This window comes from Watersipora subatra, chromosome 4 (assembly GCF_963576615.1).
Source record: "Watersipora subatra chromosome 4, tzWatSuba1.1, whole genome shotgun sequence".
Classification (NCBI taxonomy): Eukaryota; Metazoa; Bryozoa; class Gymnolaemata; order Cheilostomatida; family Watersiporidae; genus Watersipora; species Watersipora subatra.
In genome coordinates, this window is record NC_088711.1 from 33832097 (window position 1) to 33857264 (window position 25168).

The window sequence follows — 25168 nt, forward strand, 5'->3', positions numbered from 1 at the left end:
TACATCGAGTGATTTTGAAGTTTCAAATTCCCTATGATACAAATCGCTATTGCAAATAGGATATAATATGCATCGACAACTGTACCTACAACATGTACCAACAATCTTTTATTGGTCTACTAGCTGTACTACCCGGCGTTGCCCGGGTAATTAAAACTCTTTGAAAAGAAAACTGATTTGTATTTAACATATAACAACATTTGCCATTCTAAATTTCAGACTGCATATCATGAGAGAAGTGTTTTGAGTAGTTGAAATAATTTAAGAGAAAATAAAAACAACTGTAAAGGCTTTCAAACTTTGTCAAGCAGCTATAACTTTCAAACTTCATATCATAAAGAAAATGTTTTGCGCAGGTCAAATAAATTAAAAAAAATAAAACGACTATAAAAGGGTTTAGATATGAACGTGAAATAATTAGCAAGTAATAGCTAAATTAAGTCAGTTTTGCTACGATTACAATAAAAGATGATTTGGTAATTATACAATTAATACGAACTGAGAAAACAAAATAAAAATCCTGAATATGTTGAATTAATAATAACAATTCTTGCATATAAGTGTATGTATATAAAAAAGGTTACTATTCTACTAGAAGCTATCTATCAAAACTTTGAATACGACAATACTGGTACCTCTCGATACCGTTACAAATGTAAAAATGAGATATCGTAGTGTCTTTGTCTAACCGAACGGACAGAAAATGTCGAGGCACTTCCTACGGAGATAATATAATTGTCGACGTGAGAAGTATTAGCCTCACAGATGACTCCAGATGTAGTAATTGAACCTTGAGAGACAAATATTTCTCAACAGGGAAATTGCAGTGAATGGAAGCAGTGTTAAAATAATTACCGTGTGCCTAGGGTCTACACTCTACAGTATATGATAACATATTGGTCAATATGCCGTTGTAGCTCAGTGGTAGAGCGCCGGGATAAAAACTTTGCAAATGCATTCATCGTGAGTCCAAATCCATCAGAGCGCAGACTTTCTATTCCAAAATTTTAATAGCTATTATAGCTGGAATGACACACATACCAACATTGAGAAATATGTATAGATGATGAAGCAATATGTAACAGCTAATGATTCAACTGATGCCAACAATCGTTTTACAAATAGGCATCTTCTATTTACAGTATCAATATGACTGTCTTAGTGTGATACTTACACATATTGTGGTGGCTACATTATCAGCAATCAGATACAAGCATTAGTCCACAATTACCATTTCATAATAAATTGGAATGACAGAGCTGTAAGGTAGGTAAATTGAGAGTAACAAATAATTGATCTGATTGTAATCGTCTTACATTGATACAATATAAAACAACTCCCAATGTGATTTCTTTGGAAGATTTATTGGAACAAGTTGCACTGCTCAGCGTTAATGCCCTTAGGTTTCTTAGATTAGTTCTGAAATAACTTTACGCTAGTTTTTTCATATTGACTGTTTTTTAACATAAGGGTATGATAACATAATAAAATATTATTGTTCTTCAATCACATTGGCATTATTAGCTGTATACTAAAATTCTAACAACACAGAATGGTGGCAGCACTTTTGGTAGTACGTAATAGAATTTCATACCACAAGTATTCCTGCTTCCCTAGATTACACAACTTTTAATGGGCACTAGACTATATCCCATAACGATTGCCTTAGATACCGGTAGCTCGTAACTAGTTGATGTGATGGGGTAACTACTAGGCTCACCATACCCAACATCCATGATGAAGGACCCAACACAGATTTAATACCACGGAGGCTTAGGGTGCTATTTCATCTTAGCTGATGTTTAACCATGACAAGATAATTTGGTATGTTGTATTATGAATACTCTATTTTGTGTACCAATAAAATGTACCAAATTTTCTTTCCCTTGACAGGTCAGTCCTCAAAGCAATAAATAAGCGCTACAGGCAGTATATATTACAATTTAATACGAAATTAGTTGCACAACATATAAAAGAAAGTCAGGGAGTGCAGTGCTGCTGTAATGCCATCTGGTAGAATAGGCATCACAATACAACCGTTAGTATTTTTCAGGAACGCACAATTCAAGTGATCTTCAGTTTAGTTTGGGGGAGTTGGTCGACAAAAATAGATGCATTCTAGACATAGGAAACAGAGGCTAGAAAAGTCACACCAGTTATACAACTGGCAGCTCTTATCCAATCTGTACACTATAGATAAGAACATATAAGCAATTTAGTAAGATAAATATATCACTGTGGCAGCCAGATATATAGCACACAGTGCAGGCTGCAAGAGAAATATTAGGGAACGTGCCCAGTTAAATCTGACTGAACACCCTAATAGGCGACACAGTAGTTCAAGAACCTAAGCTACTGTATCATGTTCAGCCATACACTTCTTCTAGTCTTTTGCAACTCCTCATTTCCATATGACCCGCCTCTTCATAAGCCTTGCCATCGTTCCGATAGCGAGCTTTCCATCGGAGTTGTTCTCCTATGCAATCAAGAGTCAATCAGATTTCAATAACGAGGTAACTACTCTAATACAACAGAATAGTCTCAAGTAGAGAACTGAAAATCCCAAGCCCAAAACATCCAGAAACAAGTAGAATCAGCCACATCTGGGTTACTTATATAAACTTATTACTTATCAAAACTATATAAAAAAGGGTTATAAAAACTTGTTACTTTTATAACTCTACCCATATTAGCGCAATAACTTGTTGTAATACAGTAACAAACTGCAAAATCTTTTTTTTACACATATTTTTAACTAAGACACCATTGCAAAAAACCTTTCCTTCACTTTTGAACACTTACTGTATATCCCCACATATAAGCCTATCTCGCATATAAGCGGACCCTATAAATTGTAACACGTCGTACATATCTATCAGAGTAGGTCGCAAAAACGCAGCCGCTTTTGTAAGCTTAGTACAAAACATTTCTGAGGGGTGAGTAATTGCATAATTAGCTTATCGCCTCTCCATTTAATCAAAAGCAAACGATCATCTGTTTGTGTTGAGCCAATAGAAACATGTTTGCATCTCATGTTGATGTTAGGTTCGCTTTTCAAAAGCACATTTTTATAGCAATTTGTTCTTCGAGATGATCAGAAGCATTACAGCTATACAGGTTTCACTAATTCTAGATTAATGGACTTCCGATGATTATATATTGGGTGATTATAGTAGTAGTGACAATGAGTATTTATTTTTAAAATATCTTAATTTATAATTTTCAAGCTACAATAGTAATAGTGGAAACTCGTCTAACTCGGTACACGCACAACTTACCACTATAGTATGGGGAGGACAAGTGTGTCCGAAATGATTCTGCAAGACATTTGTGACCTTTTTACGGCATCAAATAATGTACAATTTTATGCTAATTAATTTGATGAAATGTTATGACCATTTATACATACCAATGCCAAATATTTGATTTACTGAATATTCGTTACTATGAAAATTTATTTGGTAGGAAAAGAGTTCATTATAGTGGTAATCATTATTGCTGTTTTACTTTTATTAAAAGTTCAGTTAATAAAGGTTCGAATTGTAGTTGTTAAAATTAATTAGCATGTCATGTCATTTGCTTTCAATCAGAGTTACATACATATAAGGCAGACCATAAGTTTTGCAAAAAATCTTTGCGTTCTAGAAGCGGCTTATATGCAGGGATATACGGCAAAAGTGTGTGCGCCGTTGTTATTGCCACAAACAATTTTTTTTGTTGAAATTATCGTCTCAATGAATGGTCAACGGGAAGACAACTTGCTTATCGCTGATAAAATGTACAGATGAACAGACTAAACCATATTAGGCAGTGGAAACACTTGCATTTTTCACTCACGAATGTATATGGAATAATGAAAAATACCATGTATGCAAAAACAAGGCTAGCTAGCTGAATGCACACTTATGGCCACTCTATGTAGGTAATTGTGTGGGTAAATGATTTCATGCGTAAGCAAAACCAAAGATGTACCTTTTCATAAGAACGTAACGAGACACAATGAATCAGCATAAACTATTTATGGTTTTCTGAGTACTAGCTGGAGAGGAATTATTGAGAATATCACCAAATATTTTGGGACTGCAGTATATTAAATTAGATTTCAGCTCATATGAATATAGTTGTTATAGTAATGCCAGAACGCAAACAAACCAATCATAGTTTATATTCATTATTTCTCTGTCCTTTTCACTTTACACGAGTACTTTTTCTATTTATTATGCAGTAATATAATTTTAACACGTATTCATTACAGGTTTTAACTGTTACATGTATTTATGTAATTTGTCTTCATGCGTGCCTCGTGTATGTCTTCCGGAATGAATAAATTTCATAAGTAGTTTGCACTGTATAGTTGAAATGTAACACCAATCTGGAGTGAGTTCATTTTTGCTAGCATATAAGTCTTACACCAACATCTAATTTAACCTTCTACAAGATGATGGACCATAAAATCTTCAAACCAATCACTAAGAACGAGTCTTTTTTATAGAGACTGCAAATATTGGCACTCGCTATAAGTCTAATTATTTGGTGCCTTATTATATCAGTTTGTTATGAAAAGCCGCTGTATCAACCTTTATGAATAGCTCCAGAATAAACTTTATTAAAGGTTGACTTGCAACAAAATTCACATTATAGTTATTTGATATAAAAAGATTCACCATGTCTTACTCTGTTGTGTTGTAGGTGCAAAATATATGGAAAGGTGATTACAAGCTCTTAAAAGCTCCAAAACGAACAAAAATCGCTGCCACACGAGACCGCCGTAGTTTGGATTCTCTTTCCAAAACGGCTCAAATGTGACGTAGTTGTGAGAGATGGTTTCTGTTTACACTTTCATGCAACCTTATTTGTCGAAATATTTTCACAAATATACTTCACGCATTCAATAAAACCATGTCTATTGTTCTTACGCGTCTGTTTTATCGTCATCGTAATGCTGTCACTTTTAGCAGTGATATCCTATAACTCACCGTAAAAATTCGTTTAATTTTTTAGCCTTGGCTTGACGGAGTACATATCATTGTCTGATAATCATGACGAGCCTGTTGGTCACTTGTGATAATCGAAAAGTGCTGCAGAAATTATTTGCGAAGTATTGGGTCACATGATCAGATTACGACTTGCCGATTAGACCAAACCGAAACAAAAATGTAAAGTAGCGAGCATCTATATTTGATACCGGGTCTTCGGTAAAACCCGAAGTGTTTGTCATAAACTAGTGCTACGATAAGTTTATATTGAGCTTTTTATTGGCCTTTCAATTCACGTGAGAACATATGTGATAAGATGATAACCAAATTTGGTGGCTACGTCATCGAAATAGATTCCAATCTACGGTGGCTTTTCGTTTTTGAGCTTTTAAGAGCTTGTAATCACATTTCCACATATGTGGCACCTACAACACATCAGAGTAAGACATGGTGAATCTTTTAATACCAAATAACTGCAATGTGAATTTTATTGCAAGTCAACCTTTAAGCTTGTTTCGTCAACCAATCTTTCCTTGGTAATCAGCAGCAAACATACCGACTAGACTCTTTAATGTTTTAAGTGTATAAAAATATCTATTCATTTGGCCTTGAAAGGTGAACTATGTTGATTTCTTTGACACGCTTTAAAGGACTTTTGAAAGCATGATGAAGCAGCGATTTAACTGCTACTCCCTTGGTAAAACACGATGCCTCACCTAGCCGTGTTTGAGTTGACGCTCAGAGACAATGGTTGGCACTGATTGGACACATTTAACAACTAACTCAGAATTGCTTAGAGCTAATAATTAATCAAAGTGAGAGCTAAACTAATGCTAGTAATTTACCCCGAGCCCTGCCTATCAGCGGACTAACTTACTCTGCATCTGTTCCTTATAGCACTCATTTCGAAGATTGTTGATATATATTTGCTCAATTTCTCTTTCTAGTTTTTGTAAAGACCTTCCGGAATATGCCTGGTTGAAGCCATCTTTTACGTAATAGTGAACATGAAGCCCCGCCGTTGACCGTTGATGGGGATAGTTTCTGAAAAAATATGTAGTATATTTCTACTTAATGAGACAAGAGAATGATTTCAAAGTTAGGCATATATTTTATGCCATTATTATAAAGTGATAAGTGGCATGGACATTAGCGTCATATCTACTATCGATCACATGTTACCTGTAAGCAAACCATCATGGTATGGCTGATTATTTTACGCCCGGTGTTTTCTACTCCCGCTAAATTAAAAAAGGATTTCAACGGAAAAGTTAGGAGTTCTTCAGCTCATACTTTCCAACCATAAAAACTTCAAGCTAAATTTGAAAAATTAAAAACGGAGCGAAAACTTCTGGTACCAAGTAAGATCAACTATCAAAAACGATCAAAATATACAGCTAGATATTTCTTTCTAATGACTACACAATTAGCACAGGAATGTGGTGTAAGGTGCTACTGACACTTACGAGCTACTGTGAAACTTATAGACATCATCTCCTTGCAGAGCTATGCTCAGTAGTGATATAACTATCATCATGATGATTGGAGATAGCTGAAAGAAGGCTGAAAGTACGCTCTGCAACACAAATATAGTCTTGGTCAGCACGGTCGACAGACATAAAAGCTACACCATTGAAAACACTTGTACCCGCAACAAGAACTATTACAGAGCTGTCTGTGACACAACTGGGTGCTTTTAGTGGTGTGGTGGCGCTCAATTAGAGGTTTTACGATATGTTTTGCAAATTGATTTTCTTGTCACACAATTATTAGGCGTTGTAGGAACTAGCAGCTGCGTTGTGTCACCTTTGGCTCAAAACTTGCAAACCACTTTTTTATATGCATGTTCTTCGATGCATTAGGATGGCGTTAAACAAGGAACTAATATTAGCCTGAGACAGTTAGCAATTATTTCCATGGCATTGCTTTGAAAGTTCATCTACCATCGTAAATTTAAACCGTTTGTCATATGCGTAGGCTACTTCAAAGTAAAAAGGAACTATTATTAGCCTGGGACAGATATAAATTATTTCTATGGTATTGCTTTCAAAGTTTATCTACCAACAAAAATTTAAACTGTTTTTCATAGAGGTACATGTATTTCGAAGTATTAAGACCGTGTTAAACAAGGAACTACTATTAGCCTGAGACCGTTATTGATTACTTCTACGGTGTTGCTTTCAAAGTTTTAACAAAAAAAAGTGAAAAGCTTTGGAGCTGGACGAGATAATTGATTGTTATTCATGATTAATACAATTTTGTGGGCATTTTTCTATTGATCACTTGATATTATGGGTTCATAAAGATCAACAATAGTCAAAGTGGCAGTCAAATGGAGGTGGCACTCAAATAGAGGGCGGCGCTCTATTTTTCAACCCGCCTCTCGCAGTAGTGGTCAAATACAGGTGGCGGTAAATTAGAGGTTTTACGGTAAGTTACAATAAGCAAGCCTCGCTTGAACTCAATAAGTGAGTGGCAACTGTGGAAACTATAAAGTCATGTAATCAAATAAAAGCAATGTCATCAAATAATGATGATGTCATCAAATGATGGTCACATTACCAAACAAAAGCGACGTCATTAAATACTCACATCATTTCCTTGATGCTGCCGACGATGTGAAGTCTCCTGTTGAGATCGAGGTCTCATCTGCCGGTGATCTAAATAGAGGATTGATGAATGAGTAAGGCTGACAACCATGTCTCTTCACCGAATACTAATTTGTACAACTAACTACTAATAGCCTATCTATACAACCTGACTTGTTGCACAAACATTGTAGAGCCAAGTAAAGTGGAAAGGGGAGATAAATCAATGGGCAGGTGAATTGTGACTAGTGCTGCACGATATCTTTGCATGTACATTCGATTATTTGGTCTCAAAATATATCAAATATCGAAAAATATCGAACATTGGAGTTGTCTTCTCTCAATATGTAGTGTTAGATTTTAAAATGAACGATATAAGAGAATGATGGTTGAAAAACAGGAGTTGTCCCTCTTTACAATAAGGAGAATAGACGACTCCATTTTGCAAAATAAAATCGGCCGATATTTCGATAAAATATCGGCTTCGATATTCATATCGACTTAAAAACTGGCCAAATATAAAACCATCCACTGAAATATATCGTCACATCGAATTATATCGTGTTATCGTGCAGCACTAATTGTGACAAATTAATGAAATATTTATATTCATCTGGCACATCTACTCACATGAAGTAAATGCATTTCCTCCAAAAAACATGTTAAAAAGCTCCTCAGGAGACACTTCGGCCTCAAACTCATGAGAATAGCCTCGAAATCCATTTCTTCTTCTCGGTTGCCGCACTTCCTGTTCTCCGTAGAGGTCATACTGTCTCCTCTTACTCGGGTCACTGAGGATCGCATAAGCATTGCCGATATCTGCAAGATAACAACAACGTAAATTCAACTGTTACAGCCAGAACATCTTACATATTCGACTGCTAGTCATGTAATTGGTTGAACTCTTCATTCCTTTCGTAATTCACACTCCACAAAGCCTCTGTTGAGTGTGTGTAATGGCCGCCTTTGTTGAGAGTGTGTAATGGCCGCCTTTGTTGAGAGTGTGTAATGGCCGCCTTTGTTGAGAGTGTGTAATGGCCGCCTCTGTTGAGAGTGTGTAATGGCCGCCTCTGTTGAGAGTGTGTAATGGCCGCCTCTGTTGAGAGTGTGTAATGGCCGCCTTTGTTGAGAGTGTGTAATGGCAACAGCAACTTGGTTCAGGCTTAAACACCGCCATCTTATTCACCCATCTTATTCACCCTTCAAGCGATACCAGGCTTAACAAACTTAACAGTGTTTACGATGTTAAATTTAATACCCATTGGTGCTGTTTGCAAAAAAGTGCTATGACTTCCCGAATGCTTAGATGAGTGACTGACATATTCATACCCTTTGAATAATCCCACAGAGTAGCGATACGAGGAGCAGAATGCATCAGGTGCAATCTTGTCAGAATCAGGATGTGATGAATGTTGATTTCATGACTGACAGCATGTTGTATTTTAATTTTGTACCAACATCTAGTAACACAATCTATGAGAGGCGATGCGGTTGCCTACGCAAGTCTACTCCTCAAGCATTTAGGTAAAGACGCAGAACGGCAGTCAAACTATGAAAATCTTTTTTTTGGGCTGCCTAAACCAGCGCCATAAAAAACAAAATCTGTTTTTCGTGTCGAAATGACAACTTGTAAAGAGAGAAATGCCGTATTGGTAAAATCTACACACACAACAACCCGATGGTTAACATCTCACCAACTCTTACAATATTATTAATACTGTCCCACCATTCATAGTATACTAGAAATTCCACTGTCATACAGCCCACGACCAAAGTGATAATGGAAAAAAGAAAGGGTACTGTTGGTTGTTGAAAAAGTAGTTCTCAGCAGGAATTGACAGAGTATAGTGTAAATGAGACTTGTTTGAAATAGAAATGTTCTAGAAATAGCTTGAAAAGCTTGGTTTAATACAATAATAAATCACACCTAATCACACAAACCATCACACCTAATCTACTACTATCTCAAACCTGTTTTACAACGATAAAAAAATATTAATTTAAGCTGTAGGCCTAACCTACTGTAATGTATGTATTTTACCAACAACGATAAGGAAATATGTTTATTATAACTCAGAAATGCAAAAGTAGAAGTAAAATGGCAAGCTACTGGGTACTATACACAGTTTGAAAGTTGGTTGCATTGAATGTAGAATGGTTTTGATAGCGATTTTTAACAGAAAGCAAGTATTAGCCAGCCAATATTAGTAAGCCAATATTAGAAGTAAAATGCACTGACATTATTAGAATAACCAATATTATCAATTTAGTAATAGTATAAAACCAATGCAAAATTTTGTTTACATTTCAAAACGTCATAGCTAACAATATCAAGAAGTGATATTTATAGATTTTTAGAAAATCTATTTAAAAAAGTGTTTGGTCATGACAAACAGCAATAATGAAAGGAAAAGATTATACATGTATGTTTATATCTCTCCCACTGCAATAGGAGAAATGCAATATTAGAAGTAAAATGCACTGATATTATTAGAATAACCAATATTATTAATATAGTAATACAGTAATAATAGAAAACCAATGAACAATTTTGTTTACATTTAAAAACGTCATAGCTAACAATATCAAGAAGTATCAAAAAGAATATTCAAACTTAGTAATAGTAATACAGTAATAATGGAAAACCAATGCACAATTTTGCAGCAGGTATGAGCGTTCACGCGTCTGAAAGTTTTCTGCAAATTGGAGCAAAATAAAAAAAGGTTCTCGTCATAATGGGGCGTTGTAGTTCAGCCCTAGCTTGTACATAAGTTGTAAAGAACTTTGGCAAACGTTTTAAATAATGAAGCCTTCGGTGATTAGACAAAAACATAAGCTGATAAACTGTGTACCACAATTTCGTACATATAAATCGGTCAACGCCTCAAACGGTCTACATTTATTACAGAAACCTTAGAATAAATTCGATTACAAGTAAACAATGCCATAGACTGGTGAAATGTGCACGTTATTTTTTCGTGAAATGCGCACGACTTGATCGTTATATTCTCTGTCGACCGCCGTTTCAATTTCCGGTCTTAACTTTTATTAAACCAAGCTTTTCAAGCGTTTTGTGGCAATTTTTGTCCAAATTAATCTGTCTATTTGTGTATAATCCGATCAGATGGGTGAGTTTTAAGATAATACCGATGGTTTACAAAGACTTGGTAACATATTTAAGTAGGTTTAAATGTGTTTTGTATCGTTACTATACTTTAACGACTTTACAAAACGATGGTTAAATTTGTTGATGAAATGTTAATAGAAGGGTTCGTCTCATTGCTGATAAATAATTTTCGTAAGTTGTGTGCATATGCATTTATCATAAAAACTCCCAAACTTCGTATCCGCTCGTTTGGTCATGGGATAATTCAAAATTTTTTTTACCTCAAAACAATGATTGGTAATACAAAGCTGTATTTTCATATTAACAATAGTTAACCCAACTAACCAGTTCACGAAAGAATTAGTAGCCCGAAAGATAACATCTTAAATCAAATTACTTCAAGTATTGAGCTGAGCCACCTCAACTCCACTCTACTAAAAACAAAACTATATGTAACCGCAAAGGATCTCGACCAGACACCTCACCTTTGAAAGCTTCTGTAGCACCAGGAGCTTTATTCTTGTCAGGATGAAACTTTAGTGCCAACTTTTTATAGCTTTTCTTTAAATCTGCTTCTGTGGCATCTTTGGATACGTTGAGAATTTCATAATAATCTTTACATTTCTTTATCCTGTAGTCAAAAAATAAAATGTATCATAAGTAGGTAACTATGCGGACTATTGTAACATTACTTATGTGTTTATGTTCAACTTTAGAAGTGACATTATTCTATCAATGTTGAATGACAAGTGTATTGCATTTTATTATTCTTGTTTATTGTAAATGCTCCCATATCTGCTAAAGACTGACCTAACAGAATCATGCATACTCCCATATCTGCTAAAGACTGTCCTAATAGAATCATACATACTCCCATATCTGCTAAAGACTGTCCTAATAAAACCATACATACTCCCATATCTACTAAAGACTGCCCTAATAGAACCATACATACTCCCATATCTGCTAAAGACTGTCCTAATAGGATCACACATACTCCCATATCTGCTAAAGACTGTCCTAATAGAATCATACATACTCCCATATCTGCTAAAGACTGACCTAACAGGATCATACATATTCTCATATCTGCTAGAGACTGTCCTAAAAGGATCATACATACTCCCATATCTGCGAAAGACTGTCCTAATAGAATCATACATACTCCCATATCTGCTAGAGACTGTCCTAATAGAACCATGCATACTCCCATATTTGCTAAAGACTGACCTAACAGAATCATGCATACTCCCATATCTGCTAAAGACTGTCCTAACAGAATCATACATACTCCCATATCTGCTAAAGACTGACCTAACAGAATCATGCATACTCCCATATCTACTAAAGACTGACCTAACAGGATCATACAAACTCCCGTATCTGCTAGAGACTGTCCTAATAGGATCATACATACTCCCATATCTGCTAAAGACTGTCCTAATAGAATCATGCATACTCCCATATCTGCTAAAGACTGCCCTAACAGGATCATACATACTCTCATATCCACTAAAGACTGTCCTAATAGGGTCATACATACTCCCATACCTGCTAAAGACTGTCCTAATAGGACCATACATACTCCCATATCTGCTGAAGATTGTCCTAATAGGACGATACATACTCCCATATTTGCTAAAGACTGTCCTAATAGAATCATACATACTCCCATATTTGCTAAAGACTGACCTAACAGAATCATGCATACTCCCATATCTGCTAAAGACTGTCCTAACAGAATCATACATACTCCCATATCTGCTAAAGATTGTCCTAATAGGACCATACATACTCCCATATCTGCTGAAGATTGTCCTAATAGGACGATACATACTCCATATTTGCTAAAGACTGTCCTAATAGAATCATACATACTCCCATATTTGCTAAAGACTGACCTAACAGAATCATGCATACTCCCATATCTGCTAAAGACTGTCCTAACAGAATCATACATACTCCCATATCTGCTAAAGACTGACCTAACAGAATCATGCATACTCCCATATCTACTAAAGACTGACCTAACAGGATCATACAAACTCCCGTATCTGCTAGAGACTGTCCTAATAGGATCATACATACTCCCATATCTGCTAAAGACTGTCCTAATAGAATCATGCATACTCCCATATCTGCTAAAGACTGCCCTAACAGGATCATACATACTCTCATATCCACTAAAGACTGTCCTAATAGGGTCATACATACTCCCATACCTGCTAAAGACTGTCCTAATAGGACCATACATACTCCCATATCTGCTGAAGATTGTCCTAATAGGACGATACATACTCCCATATTTGCTAAAGACTGTCCTAATAGAATCATACATACTCCCATATCTGCTAAAGACTGTCCTAATAGGATCATACATACTCCCATATCTGCTAAAGACTGTCCTAACAGAATAAACTGTATGAAAACCTGTATAAAAAGATTAGCCAACTCTTCCTAAATATCATGGTGTAGAAATGAAATTGGTTAGACTGACAAATCACAGGTTTTCTAATCAGGTGATTAAAAAATCAAAATGTCGATACCCAGAATGAACACAATGAACTTCATGAGATGTGATTATCTTCCATTAAATTTAAGGTACAGGTAAAATGACAATTAAAATTGGCATACAATTTGTTAAAATAAACTTATTTTAACAACAATAAATCTTATTTTGAAATTGACTAATATACAAGAACGTAAACTAATTTGAATATTTCAGATCAATCAAGCGGAATCATCTTTTGAGATTACATACTTGCTCCAATATATCAACGATCTTGAAATGAATTCGGCATGTAAGGGTAAATGGTCAATGAGCGATTGCAATGTAAGGACTAGCTAGGTTGCTTAAACCCTGAGTACTACTATTGATTCAGCCAATTACAATACACATTACTACTTCCTTAATCTAGTTCAAGCATATAATTTAGGTTTTGTCCACAAGGTTTTATAACAGTAGATGATACTACAACGTAAGCAATTCATTCCACGATCATCCCAAACTCATCCCATTGGCACTTTATATAAGAACAATCTAAATCAAACTTTTCAATTTTCTGGCTGTATAGTAGCTACGGTACAGTTTTTTTTCGCCATACAAAATCAACAAGTTTTTTTCGAAATTAAAATTTGGCAGTAGGTGTGCTGAATACATCGGAATAACGAAGATGCCTATATGCTATTTGCCGGAATCCCTCACACAATGCCTGAAGAGATACGATGCTCGCTTTCACTCAGTTCAACGTTATTTGTTGCGAGGAAAACGAAACCAGAAACAGATAGGTGATAAAACTTTAGACAATGACAAAGTTGAAGTTTAGTTCAGTGTAATACATACCAAAACTTAACTTTAAGTATGTGTTTAGTTTAGTAAGCTAAATTCATTTAAGTAAAACTCAATGTTTATGTTATACGTCTGTCTCAATGGTAACTAACTCTCTACAGTACGCACTGTTCATAGTACATTGTAATGGAACATTTTATTGCAGATCATAACCACTGCAAACACTAAAGTTACTGTAGGTAACTATAATAGGTTGATACACTATTTGGTTACTAATTTTTAATATGTACAGTACATATATAAAATTTTGATGTTTTTTACTAGAGGTGTTTGCATTAGATGATTAAGACGCGTTTCTATACCCATTAAAACCATATGGTGAGGGTCCACTGTACGTTATTTTCTCTCGCAAGTGCAGCAAAAGAGAAAGCAATATTTTTAGAGCTAACCAAGGGATTCTCATAATTCAAATCGAATTTGAGAACTTGCACTGACTTGACATTTTACATTATATAGAGTTTTTTTTACATACTATGAAGCAAGAACTTTGCACAAATTCTTCAAGTTAAGTGGAATTTACATTATAGGAGCACCTAATGTTTATAAGTATATCTATACTAGCTGTGCTACCCGGCGTTACCCAGGTAATAAAAAATTCTTTGAACAGAAAATTGATTTGTATTTAATATAAAACAACATTTGCCATTCTAACTTTCAAACTACATATCATGAGAGAAGTGTTTTGTGTAGTTGAAATAAATTAAAAGAGAAAATAAAAACAACTGTAAATGTTTTCAAACTTTGTCAAACAAATAACTTTCAAACTTCATATCTCGAGAAAAATGTCTCGTGAGGGACAACTAAATTAAAAATAAATAAAACTGTAAATGTTTTTAAACCACTGTACATTTAAAATTTCATAACTTTCAGCGACATATATTTTTTAATAACGTGCAGTGAAACCTTTGTTTAAAAACCGAGTTGTTCGAGATCCGAAACAATTTTTCCCATTAGAATGAATGTAAGTAAATTTTAATCCATTCCAAGGCGAGAAAACAACATTGGTAAAGTATTTTGCATTTCACAACATTAACTGTAGTGTATACTGCATACTATAAATAAAAACAGGTAGATATAGACCGTGCTTAATTTTAATAAAAGGTTTTCTATTTATGATGATGGAAAAAGAAAACAAAAGTAAACATTAAAACATCAAAGGTTAAGATACAATGACAAAAATTGCAGAAATTGATAATGAAACAGCAAAAAAATGCAACAGATCAGTAACATCAAAAATTGTAGGAAAAGGAAAGTATAAACAGCAATGGCACGTTTACTTCACATCTTTGAAAGATAATCCTCCTCCAATAAAATTTAGGGTGATTCGACTAGAAGAGTTGTCTCTCTAGCAAATCTATTCGGTAAATCTCTTCGTCCTAGATGGTTCCCCCTTTTTGTAAAGAATTTATGAAGCGTAAATTGCTTCTCCGTTTGTTATCCAATGTTTACATGCTGTTCCCGGAGCTGTTCCAATTTCAATGTGCATGCTCTCGAATTTATGTTCAAGATCCGAGACGAACAAATCTCAAAATCTTTGGTTGATAACCAAGTTAGTCAAGAGCCGAAGCGTCCAAGACCTGAGGTTCCACTGTATATAATCAGTACACAAATCGCCAAATTTTAAGTTGAGATAAATTATTGTCGACATCGTGAGGCCGAATAAATTAGCCCTAACGAAAAAAGATGCATAAGCATCGCGTTGCATATACTTAAGTACTAAAATATTTCTGAACAAAAGCATCGTAACTCGTGGACGCAAGGCTAAAATAATTAGCCCGCGCATGGTGTATACGTTATATGAAAACATAAAGGATCACTATGGCGTTCTAGCTCAGTGGTAGAGCGCCCGGATTAGAAACTTGTCGATGAATTCGTCGTGAGTTCAAATCCATCAGAATGCGGGATTTCTACATCAAGATTTTAAGATTGAGAGCCAGAATGCAGACAAAAGACAACTTTAAGAAATATATAGATGTATATATAACAGTAAAACAAATGCCTTATATATACATATTTAGATACATATACATTGTCCCACGACCAAACACGAGCGAAGCGATTGGTTTGGGAGATTTATAATAAATGTACAAGTGCACACAACTCCTGAAAAATTATCCGTTAACGGCCGTCACCAAACCCTTGTAATGAAATCTTATCAACAAATTTAACTATTTTTCTGTAAAGTTGTTTAAGTATAATAATGATACAAAACGCTTAAAAACCTATTTAGATATGTTACCAAGCCTTTGAAAGGTTACCGCAAATTCCTAAAACTAACCCATCTGATCGGATTATATATAAAATAAATAGACAGATTTATTTAGCCGAAAATCGTTATTAAAACTTGCTAAGCCTCACTTTTATTAAAGTTAAGACCGGAAATTAAAACGCCGAGCGACAGAGAATAGAACGATTAAGTCATGCGTATTCCACGAAAAAAATAACGTGCACATTTCACCAGTCTATAGCATTGTCGAATTGCAGAAGGTTTCTGTAACTAACGTAGGAGTACGGAAATCGTTTCATTTTTGCCGATTTCAAAGTAGCTGAGTACTTTGGTATTCTAACTGATGTCCAATGCAGTGTAAGTAAAGGAAATGACGATGATATTTTTTCTAACGATTCTTATGAGATCATTACAATAATTAATCATAAATTTGGATGACTACAGAACAATGACTACGTAGCACAGATTTTCTAAAAATCTATATAAATATCACAACTTCGTGATATTTTTAGCTATGACGTTTTGAAATGTAAACAAAATTGTGCATGGGTTTTATATTATTTCTATATTAATAATATTGGTTATTCTAATAATATCAGTGCATTTTACTTCTAATATTGGCCAATATTGCATTTCTCCTATTGCAGGGGGAGAGATATAAACATATAATCTTTTCCTTCCATTATTACTATTTGTTGTATATAGTAACACCCACACCCAGTACATTACAGCTACTATTGCAGTTATCCTATTGCACTGCAGTGCCATTTGACTGCTAATATTGCATTTCTCAACCATCAGTACCCTTTCTTTTTTCCAATATCACTTTGGTCGTGGGCTGTATGACAGTGGAACTTCTAGTACAGTAATACTTCAACTTACGAGTGCTCCAACGTACGAGAAACTTGAGATACGAGCCAGCTTTTAAGCAAGTTTTAGCACTAACATACGAGCAATGTTTGAGATACGAGCACGTGAGTCAGTTGCCAAGTATGCCGGAGGTGTTTTATGAGAACAGCATCACTCTGTATTTTTCAACTACTCAGGTTATACTTTTGTATCGTGTTTTCTGTGCGCAATTTTCAGTGCAGAATTATGTGAATTAAAAATACGGTGCGTAGACCGAAAGTTTGCCAGTAAAATGAAAGATAATGGAAAGAAAAAGCAAATGATAATAATTGATATTAAACGGAAAATTATTGTAAACTATGCGAAATGTGTATGCGTGATTGATCTAGCTCAGCAATATGACAGAAATACATCTACAATTATCAAACCGAAGGGTTATATTCAGGGCATTTAGTTTGCAAAAGGACCAACCATAGTTTCTAAACAACGCAGCGACCTTCACGACCGCTGATGGAGAGACTGCTCAGGCATTGGATAAAAGATAAACTGTGACAGCGTAACTGAAACGATGTTTCAATAAAAGCGAAAAGGCCTATGTGAAAAGGCCAGTGCTATCTATAAAAATTATAAAAATAGCCTTTCGGACAAGTTGGCTAGTGGTCGTGCATTATTCCTTTGTGACGACACCAGTGTTCGTCCTAATCGCAACACGTTGAAAGGGCGACAAAGGCAAACGTCCTTACATAGGTTTATCTTAAAACGGCCGGCTAGTCGTGAAAGCGAAACAAAGGAAAAATTAGCTAACCAGCGAGAAACTTCCAACTATGAACGCCGAAGAAATTTTAATTACGAAAAATGAAAGTTTGCTTTTAGGTTTGCTTTTAAGTTTTTTTTTTAAGACTTTGATAAAATCTAAATTTATCAAATTCAACTGTTGTAATAAAGAATAAGACTTATATTTCCTTCCCTGGCAAATGCTAGCGTTAGCTGCTACTGTATGTATTTAATTTTACATTTTAATTAATCACATTTCCTTGCATTGTTTTTTATTTGTTGCTTTTTGAAAGCATGTGGTAAATTAGGACAATAACCAACATGTTTTTTCTGTTACAATATCTTGTTTTGAGTGTTTTATTTGCATTTTTAGAGTATAGAAACCAATTAATATATATTTAATTGTTCTATATATAAATAAATTGCACCAACATGCGAGTAAATTGACATACGAGCTCAGTCTCGGAACGCATTAAGCTCGTAAGTCGAAGTATGACTGTATATATATATATAATACAAATAGATATTACACAAAGGTTGGTTTAGTTGCATAATATACCAATAGCAGCACATTTCATATTGCAACCCTGCTATTAAAAATTTGGTTTCGGAAGGATATACGATTGGTTTGGTTTAGTATTAGATGGATAGTGAGCAAGTGGGCTTGCATAGAAAGAAAAAACAATCTAGACATCTTATCCCCTGCTACACACAAACCACGGCCAGATTGTCACTAACCGTTTGACAGAAGCCAACTGCTCAGCCGTGTACTCTGGTTCTACTGATGACGAGTGTTCTGTATAAGCGGCACCATTACTTGTTGTTTGGCTGTTCTTCCTATGCCGCACCCCTTCATCCCCAGCATCTGCACAAGGTGGCCCTTCCACTTTTGCAGCCTCAATACGTACAATCAAATCTGCAACGAAAAGTGTGAGTCTTCATTAGAAAGACAGCTCTACTATGAAAGATTTTTTCATGCGCGAAGAATTGGCAAAGAAGGTAGGGAAGGGTGGACAGATGAATCCCTGGTAATCCATTTTAACCAACTATCGGACGACCCGAAATACTCGTGATCACTTACAACTAGTTAGTAACTACTCGGATAGCAATATCTTCTCTATTTCTGTTTAACCGTGTGAAAGAAATGCTAAAAGATTATGATTCCGCAACAATAGAGTGTGTTAAACAGAAAGATCGGAATAAAATAAACAACAATCTACCTGTATGACCTCCAAAAGTAAAAAGTGCAGCACAAACAATGAAATGACAATTTTATGAAAAGGTATCACAGAGCCTGAAAAAAGACTTTCAGAGTAATTAAACTCTACAGATTATAACTAATGGAGCTTACAAAGATCCTGCCACACGCCAGCCTTGAAAATGTGAGGACATGAGAGTAATCCAGGCTTATTAATAAACAAAATTTAACAAATAGCAGCAAATCTAAATATGTTCAAGAAGAGAGCAACACTTGCTAAAATTCATTGTCTGTATTCAGAGACCTAAGGTCACTAGTACATGTATTTCATATTATACCAACTCAAAAGTCAAGTGTCTTCATAGTGCCATAGCCTTCAGCGTAACATGTTCCTATATGCCAAAATCTAAATAAAACAATTTTGTTCTCAATTGTTACTTTATGTAGTGTATTATTATTTTGAACTAACTCTTGTAGACAAGGTGTTTTAGATTTCCAAAATTCGTTTTCAAAGCTTTTCTAGATCTTTTTTACCTACAAATACGGCAAGGTTTATAGACGCTTAGTGAGCAGACTTCAGGGCATAATAACATAGGCCAGTATGTAAGTACTTCAGGGCATAATAACATAGGCCAGTATGTAAGTACTTCAGGGCATAATAACATAGGCGAGTATGTAAGTACTTCAGGGTATAATAACATAGGCGAGTATGTAAGTACTTCAGGGTATAATAACATGGACCAGTATGTAAGTCCTTTAGGGCATAATAACATGGACCAGTATGTAAGTACTTCAGGACATAATAACATAGGCCAGTATGTAAGTACTTCCGGGCATAATAACATAGGCCAGTATGTAAGTAATTCAAGCCATAATAACATAGGCCAGTATGTAACAACTGTTTGATTAGAGACATAATAACATGGACCAGTATGTAAGTACTTCAAGGCATAATAACATGGACCAGTATGTAAGTACTTCAAGGCATAATAACATGGACCAGTATGTAAGTAACAACTGTTTGGTCAGAGGCATAATAACATAGGCCAGCATGTAAGTACTTCAGAGTATAATAACATAGGCGAGTATGTAAGTACTTCAGGGTATAACAACATGGACCAGTATGTAAGTCCTTCAGGGCACAATAATATGGACCAGTATGTAAGTACTTCAGGGCATAATAACATAGGCCAGTATGTAAGTACTTCAGGCCATAATAACATAGGCCAGTATGTAAGTAACAACTGTTTGATCAGAGACATAATAACATGGACCAGTATGTAAGTACTTCAAGGCATAATAACATGGACCAGTATGTAAGTACTTCAGGGCATAATAACATGGACCAGTATGTGAGTACTTCAGGGCATAATAAAATGAACCAGTATGTAAGTACTTCAAGGCATAATAACACGGACCAGTATGTAAGTAACAACTGTTTGGTCAGAGGCATAATAACATGGACCAGTATGTAAGTAACAACTGTTTGGTCAGAGGCATAATAACATAGACCGCCATGTACGTACTTCAGGGCATAATAACAGGCCAGTATGTAAGTACTTCAGGGCATAATAACATAGGCCAGTATGTAAGTAACAACTATTTGGTCAGAGAATATTTGGTCAGAGAAGCATCACAAGTCTAGAGGACCTTCTTCAACTTTTTAAAAATATATATTGCCTCAGCATTTTGCTACCCCGTTTCTCATATATGTTGAAGTACCAGACTGAGGTAAACAAGGAACTTGTTAAATTATAAAATATTAGTGTGATACAGCTATTAATAACTTCGAAAAAACTGTAAAGCGAACAACTGTAAAAACGGACATTTGGGGTTTTATATACGTTTTTAATTTTTTTAAAGTTAGAATACGCCATAACAATGCCTGCCATTATGTCGTATGGTGTTCCTGAAGTGTATTCTCATCGTTCACAAAACGCTTTGAGGTCTGTAAGGTTGTAAACCACATTATGGACAAATCTGAAGACAATGAATAGGAGTTAGACCATATTGACTTTGAATCAGAGTGAACCACCTCAATTTGCCCGCCACTTTGTCCACATTCAATCCAAGAGTGGCGCTGTATTTTTCAACTCTTCTTCTATAGTAGTGTTCCATTAGAGGTAGTGTTCAAATAAAGGTGGTATTCTAATGAAAGTTTTACGGTAAATATTGTGGTAGCGATGATTACCATATATAGTGATGCAATCGATAGACTTTGGCAGTTCAAGTGTAAATCAAAGAGCAATTTGTACAAAATCTGATACAAATATTAACATTTAGATGATTTAACAAACTACTAAAATAAGATAAATCATGCAACACGCACATATGTATACAACGCTAGCATGATTGACTGCTGTTAAAATAGCTTTAACCCGGGCTGGCACTAAATAAAAATAAAAAGCCTATGAATTTAGTCGTATCTCAAAAAAGGTGTGGCATCAAAAGCACAAAGATTTTATTGGTTTATTGTGAAGTTTACATTGCCGAGTAGGCTAGTACAAGATATTGATTTCCTAAAGACAGGCCGATTTTTGTAGATTTACTGAAAGCTCTCACTGCCACAGTGTGATCACTAATCATTCTGTTTGCCGCAGTAGTTAGCCAAAACCTTGTTGCAAGTTTTGAATAACAGAAGTACACCATGCCAAACTTGACAAAGTGTCTGTGTCAGTAAAATCTTTCAAAAACCTTAAATAAATTGTTCACCATCTTATAGGCAATGACTAGTAGCTTTCTGCTTAAACTGTGATAGCCAAAAAATCTGTCAAAACTTCAAGCAAATGCGCCGCTCTATATTGTCCTAATCATTAGATCCTTTCATGGGGTTACTAGCTCCAATTATTCTTGCTAAGCGAGTCTTTTACTTTTGCAAGTATGATGAAAATTGAAATGAAAAAAATTCCATTGGGTACTTTTGAGACTTCTATTACAATCAGTAACCATTCTCGTTGCCAAGGTTAGTTTGTATGACTCAATTATAGATGTTCAACTTCTTACTTTTATAATCCTACATGGCCTGCTGAACCTTTCATCCACAACACAATAGAATCTAGTCAATCTTAAAAATGGATGTTTTGCTATAATTAATTTTTTCATTCAGCCTTGTCATTTCTATTGGAAACTACTTCATAGAAACCTATTGGCACGATGGAGTAGCAAACACAAAACTATAAATAAATAGAAATAATAAATATGCTATAGGATGCTTTTAAGACATGAAAAAACTGAGCAGATCCCTTATCTATTATACGAACTATGTAACCAAACTATTAGTCAGAAAAAGAACATCCGATTCTTTAGCGATTTACTGATGCTTGAATTTGCATGTGCACAGCCCGAAAAGAACCCTCTCTAGCAAACTGTTAGTTTGCTTAAAGGTTGACTTGCAACAAAATTCACATTACAGTTATTTGATATGAAAAGATTCACCATGTCTTACTCTGTTGTGTTGTAGGTGCAAAATACAGTGAAACTCGGATAACTCAAACTTCAAGGGACCGAGCAAAAGTGTTCGAATTATCAGAGCGTTCAAGTTATCAGAGCACTGTCACAAGTCCATGTATTTACTTATTTATTAGTAGATACATATACATATACAATCTATAATATAAATCAAAAGCACAAATGGCTTGTTTCAAATTAAATGCTTCTAATGTAAAGTTTAAAAGTTGTTATCAAAAAGTATAGAGATTTTTCTATCACTTGAGATTGGTTTGTTGTTTGAGGTGATGTTATTGCCAGGACGTTTTTTAGATTGACATTGGCAAAACTTGATCGTTGTTGAAATGCTCAAAAGAAAAGACATCTTTTTCTTTTGAGCGTTTTACCCACGATCAATTTTGCCGATTTTTCTTGAAGTTTATGCAGATTACCTCACTTTACCTCGCTTCCGAAGGGCGATCGCTACGCGGATGTTTGGGATAAATCAAATTTCACCAAACCTTGAGAAAAGTCGTTGACAAAAATATTTTGCCGATGGTGGTAATAACGACGCTTATGAATTACGAAAAGTTGAGGTTTACCTCTATGGCTTGGAATAAAGTGATTTTCTAAAGCGATAGCAACCGTTTCGGTAGTCGTTGGGCAAAAAACAGTTCGAATTAACAGTGTTGAGTTCGAGTTATATAGAGCCATTTATCATCGCGTGGGAATGGACCAAGCAAATCCATTCGAGTTAACCATGTGTTCGCTATATCCGAGGGCGAGTTATCCATGTTTCACTGTATGTGGAAAGGTGATTACAAGCTCTTAAAAGCTCCAAAACGAACAGAAAATCGCAGCCACACGAGACCGCCGTAGTTTGGATTCTCTTTCAAAAACGACTCAAATGTAATGTAGTTGTGAGAGATGGTTTCTGTTTACACTTTCATGCAACCTTATTCGTCGAAATATTTTCACAAATATACTTCACGCATTCAATAAAACTATGTCTATTGTTCTTACGCGTCTATTTTATCGTCATCGTAATGCTGTCACTTTTAGCAGTGATATCTTATAACTTACCGTAAAAATTCGTTTAATTTTTTAACTTTAGCTTGAAGGGGTACATATCATTGTCTGATAATCATGACGAGCCTGGTGGTCATTTGTGATAATCAAAAAGTGCTGCAGAAATTATTTACGAAGTATTGGGTCACATGATTAGATTACGACTTGCCGATTAGACCAAACCGAAACAAAACTGTATAGTAGCGAGCATCTATATTTGATATGGGGTCTTCGGTAAAACCCGAAGTGTTTGTCATAAACTAGTGCTACAAGAAGTTTTATATATCGAGCCTTTTATTGGCCTTTCAATTTACGTGAGAACATCACGTGCCAAAACAATAACCAAATGTAATGACAATGTCAGAGAAATAAAATGATTCCAATCTACAGCGGCTTTTCGTTTTTGAGCTTTTAAGAGCTTGTAATCACATTTCCACATATTTGGCACCTACAACACAACAGAGTAAGACATGGTGAATCTTTTGATACCAAATAACTGTAATGTGAATTTTATTGCAAGTCAACCTTTAAAATAACCAGTCCATTAGCGTACAAAATTATTCTTAAATTTTTTTTGCAAAACTTAAGTTTTTCCAACAATTTGAGAAAGCATATAAATACTGTATAACTAGTCTATAATAGAGTACTTTTATTTTCGATTTTGGAATAATCAACATTAATAAACAAAAAAGGAATTTTTTGGTGCAAGTTTGAGGACGAATTTACAAATTTTTGGCAGAAATTGCAGATTGTCTAGACCAGATCTATCATATACCGACATTCATGATTTAGAAAGGTCGACACTATGGTTAGTTAAAACTTGACTATACTTATAATGAATATTAAAGGTCTTGGTGAGTCAGTTATTGTAAAATGCGGATACTTGAGAATGTTACTTCTTTTTCTACTTTTACAAATGAAAAATTTTAAGATTGATTTACTTAGCTCGGCTATATCTCACTGACAGAGACATTACAGAAATCAGAATACTATTCCCTAAACTAATAAACTCTTTTTTCTACTCTAAACTCATTCTTATTGCAACGGCTAAGACAAGCAGAATACGAGAAGCTGAAGCATCTGGACTATAATAACAACTTTAAATAATGAATATTTGCATTCAGCAATAGTGAATTATTAATTCAAAAGCCAAAACCAAATGATTTTAACCTAACTACACGTATTATAAACATTGACAGTGACTTTCTAAAAGATTCAGGAGAGTCAATAAGGAAAACTGTCAAAAATTTTATGTTCAGTATTATGATCATGCACAAAAACAATCTGATAAAAAATGTATTAACTCATGTTTACATGAAACTATGCATAACTAGTAATTGATTTTACCATATTTTTTATTTTAACTCGGTGACATTCTAATAAATTAGCCAGCAATACCGACAACTCGTTGATGCTACAACGAAACTGTTCGATTAAACAAGCGATTCATACCATCTGCTTCCTTTGAAGGATAAAGTCTTTGTGCTTTTTTAGCATATTTCAGGGCTTCATCAAACGATCGTTTTCTAAAAAATTCGTTCGCACGTTTCAGACATTTCAGACCGTCATCCTTATTCGACTCCATACTTTGACGAACTAACTATCCA

General features: G+C 34.9%; 1 protein-coding gene across 1 annotated transcript; it reads right to left on the reverse strand.

Moving 5' to 3' along the window:
• Positions 1-1927: 1927 nt before the first annotated feature.
• LOC137393540 (dnaJ homolog subfamily B member 12-like) lies at positions 1928-25146 on the reverse strand. Its single transcript, XM_068080133.1, has 8 exons — positions 25014-25146; positions 18608-18785; positions 11156-11301; positions 8195-8383; positions 7569-7636; positions 6443-6552; positions 5854-6020; positions 1928-2476 (listed from the first exon to the last, which is right to left on the reverse strand). The coding sequence occupies exons 1-8, from the start codon at positions 25144-25146 to the stop codon at positions 2367-2369; spliced, it is 1101 nt and encodes a 366-aa protein (XP_067936234.1). The 3' UTR covers positions 1928-2366.
• Positions 25147-25168: the final 22 nt, after the last annotated feature.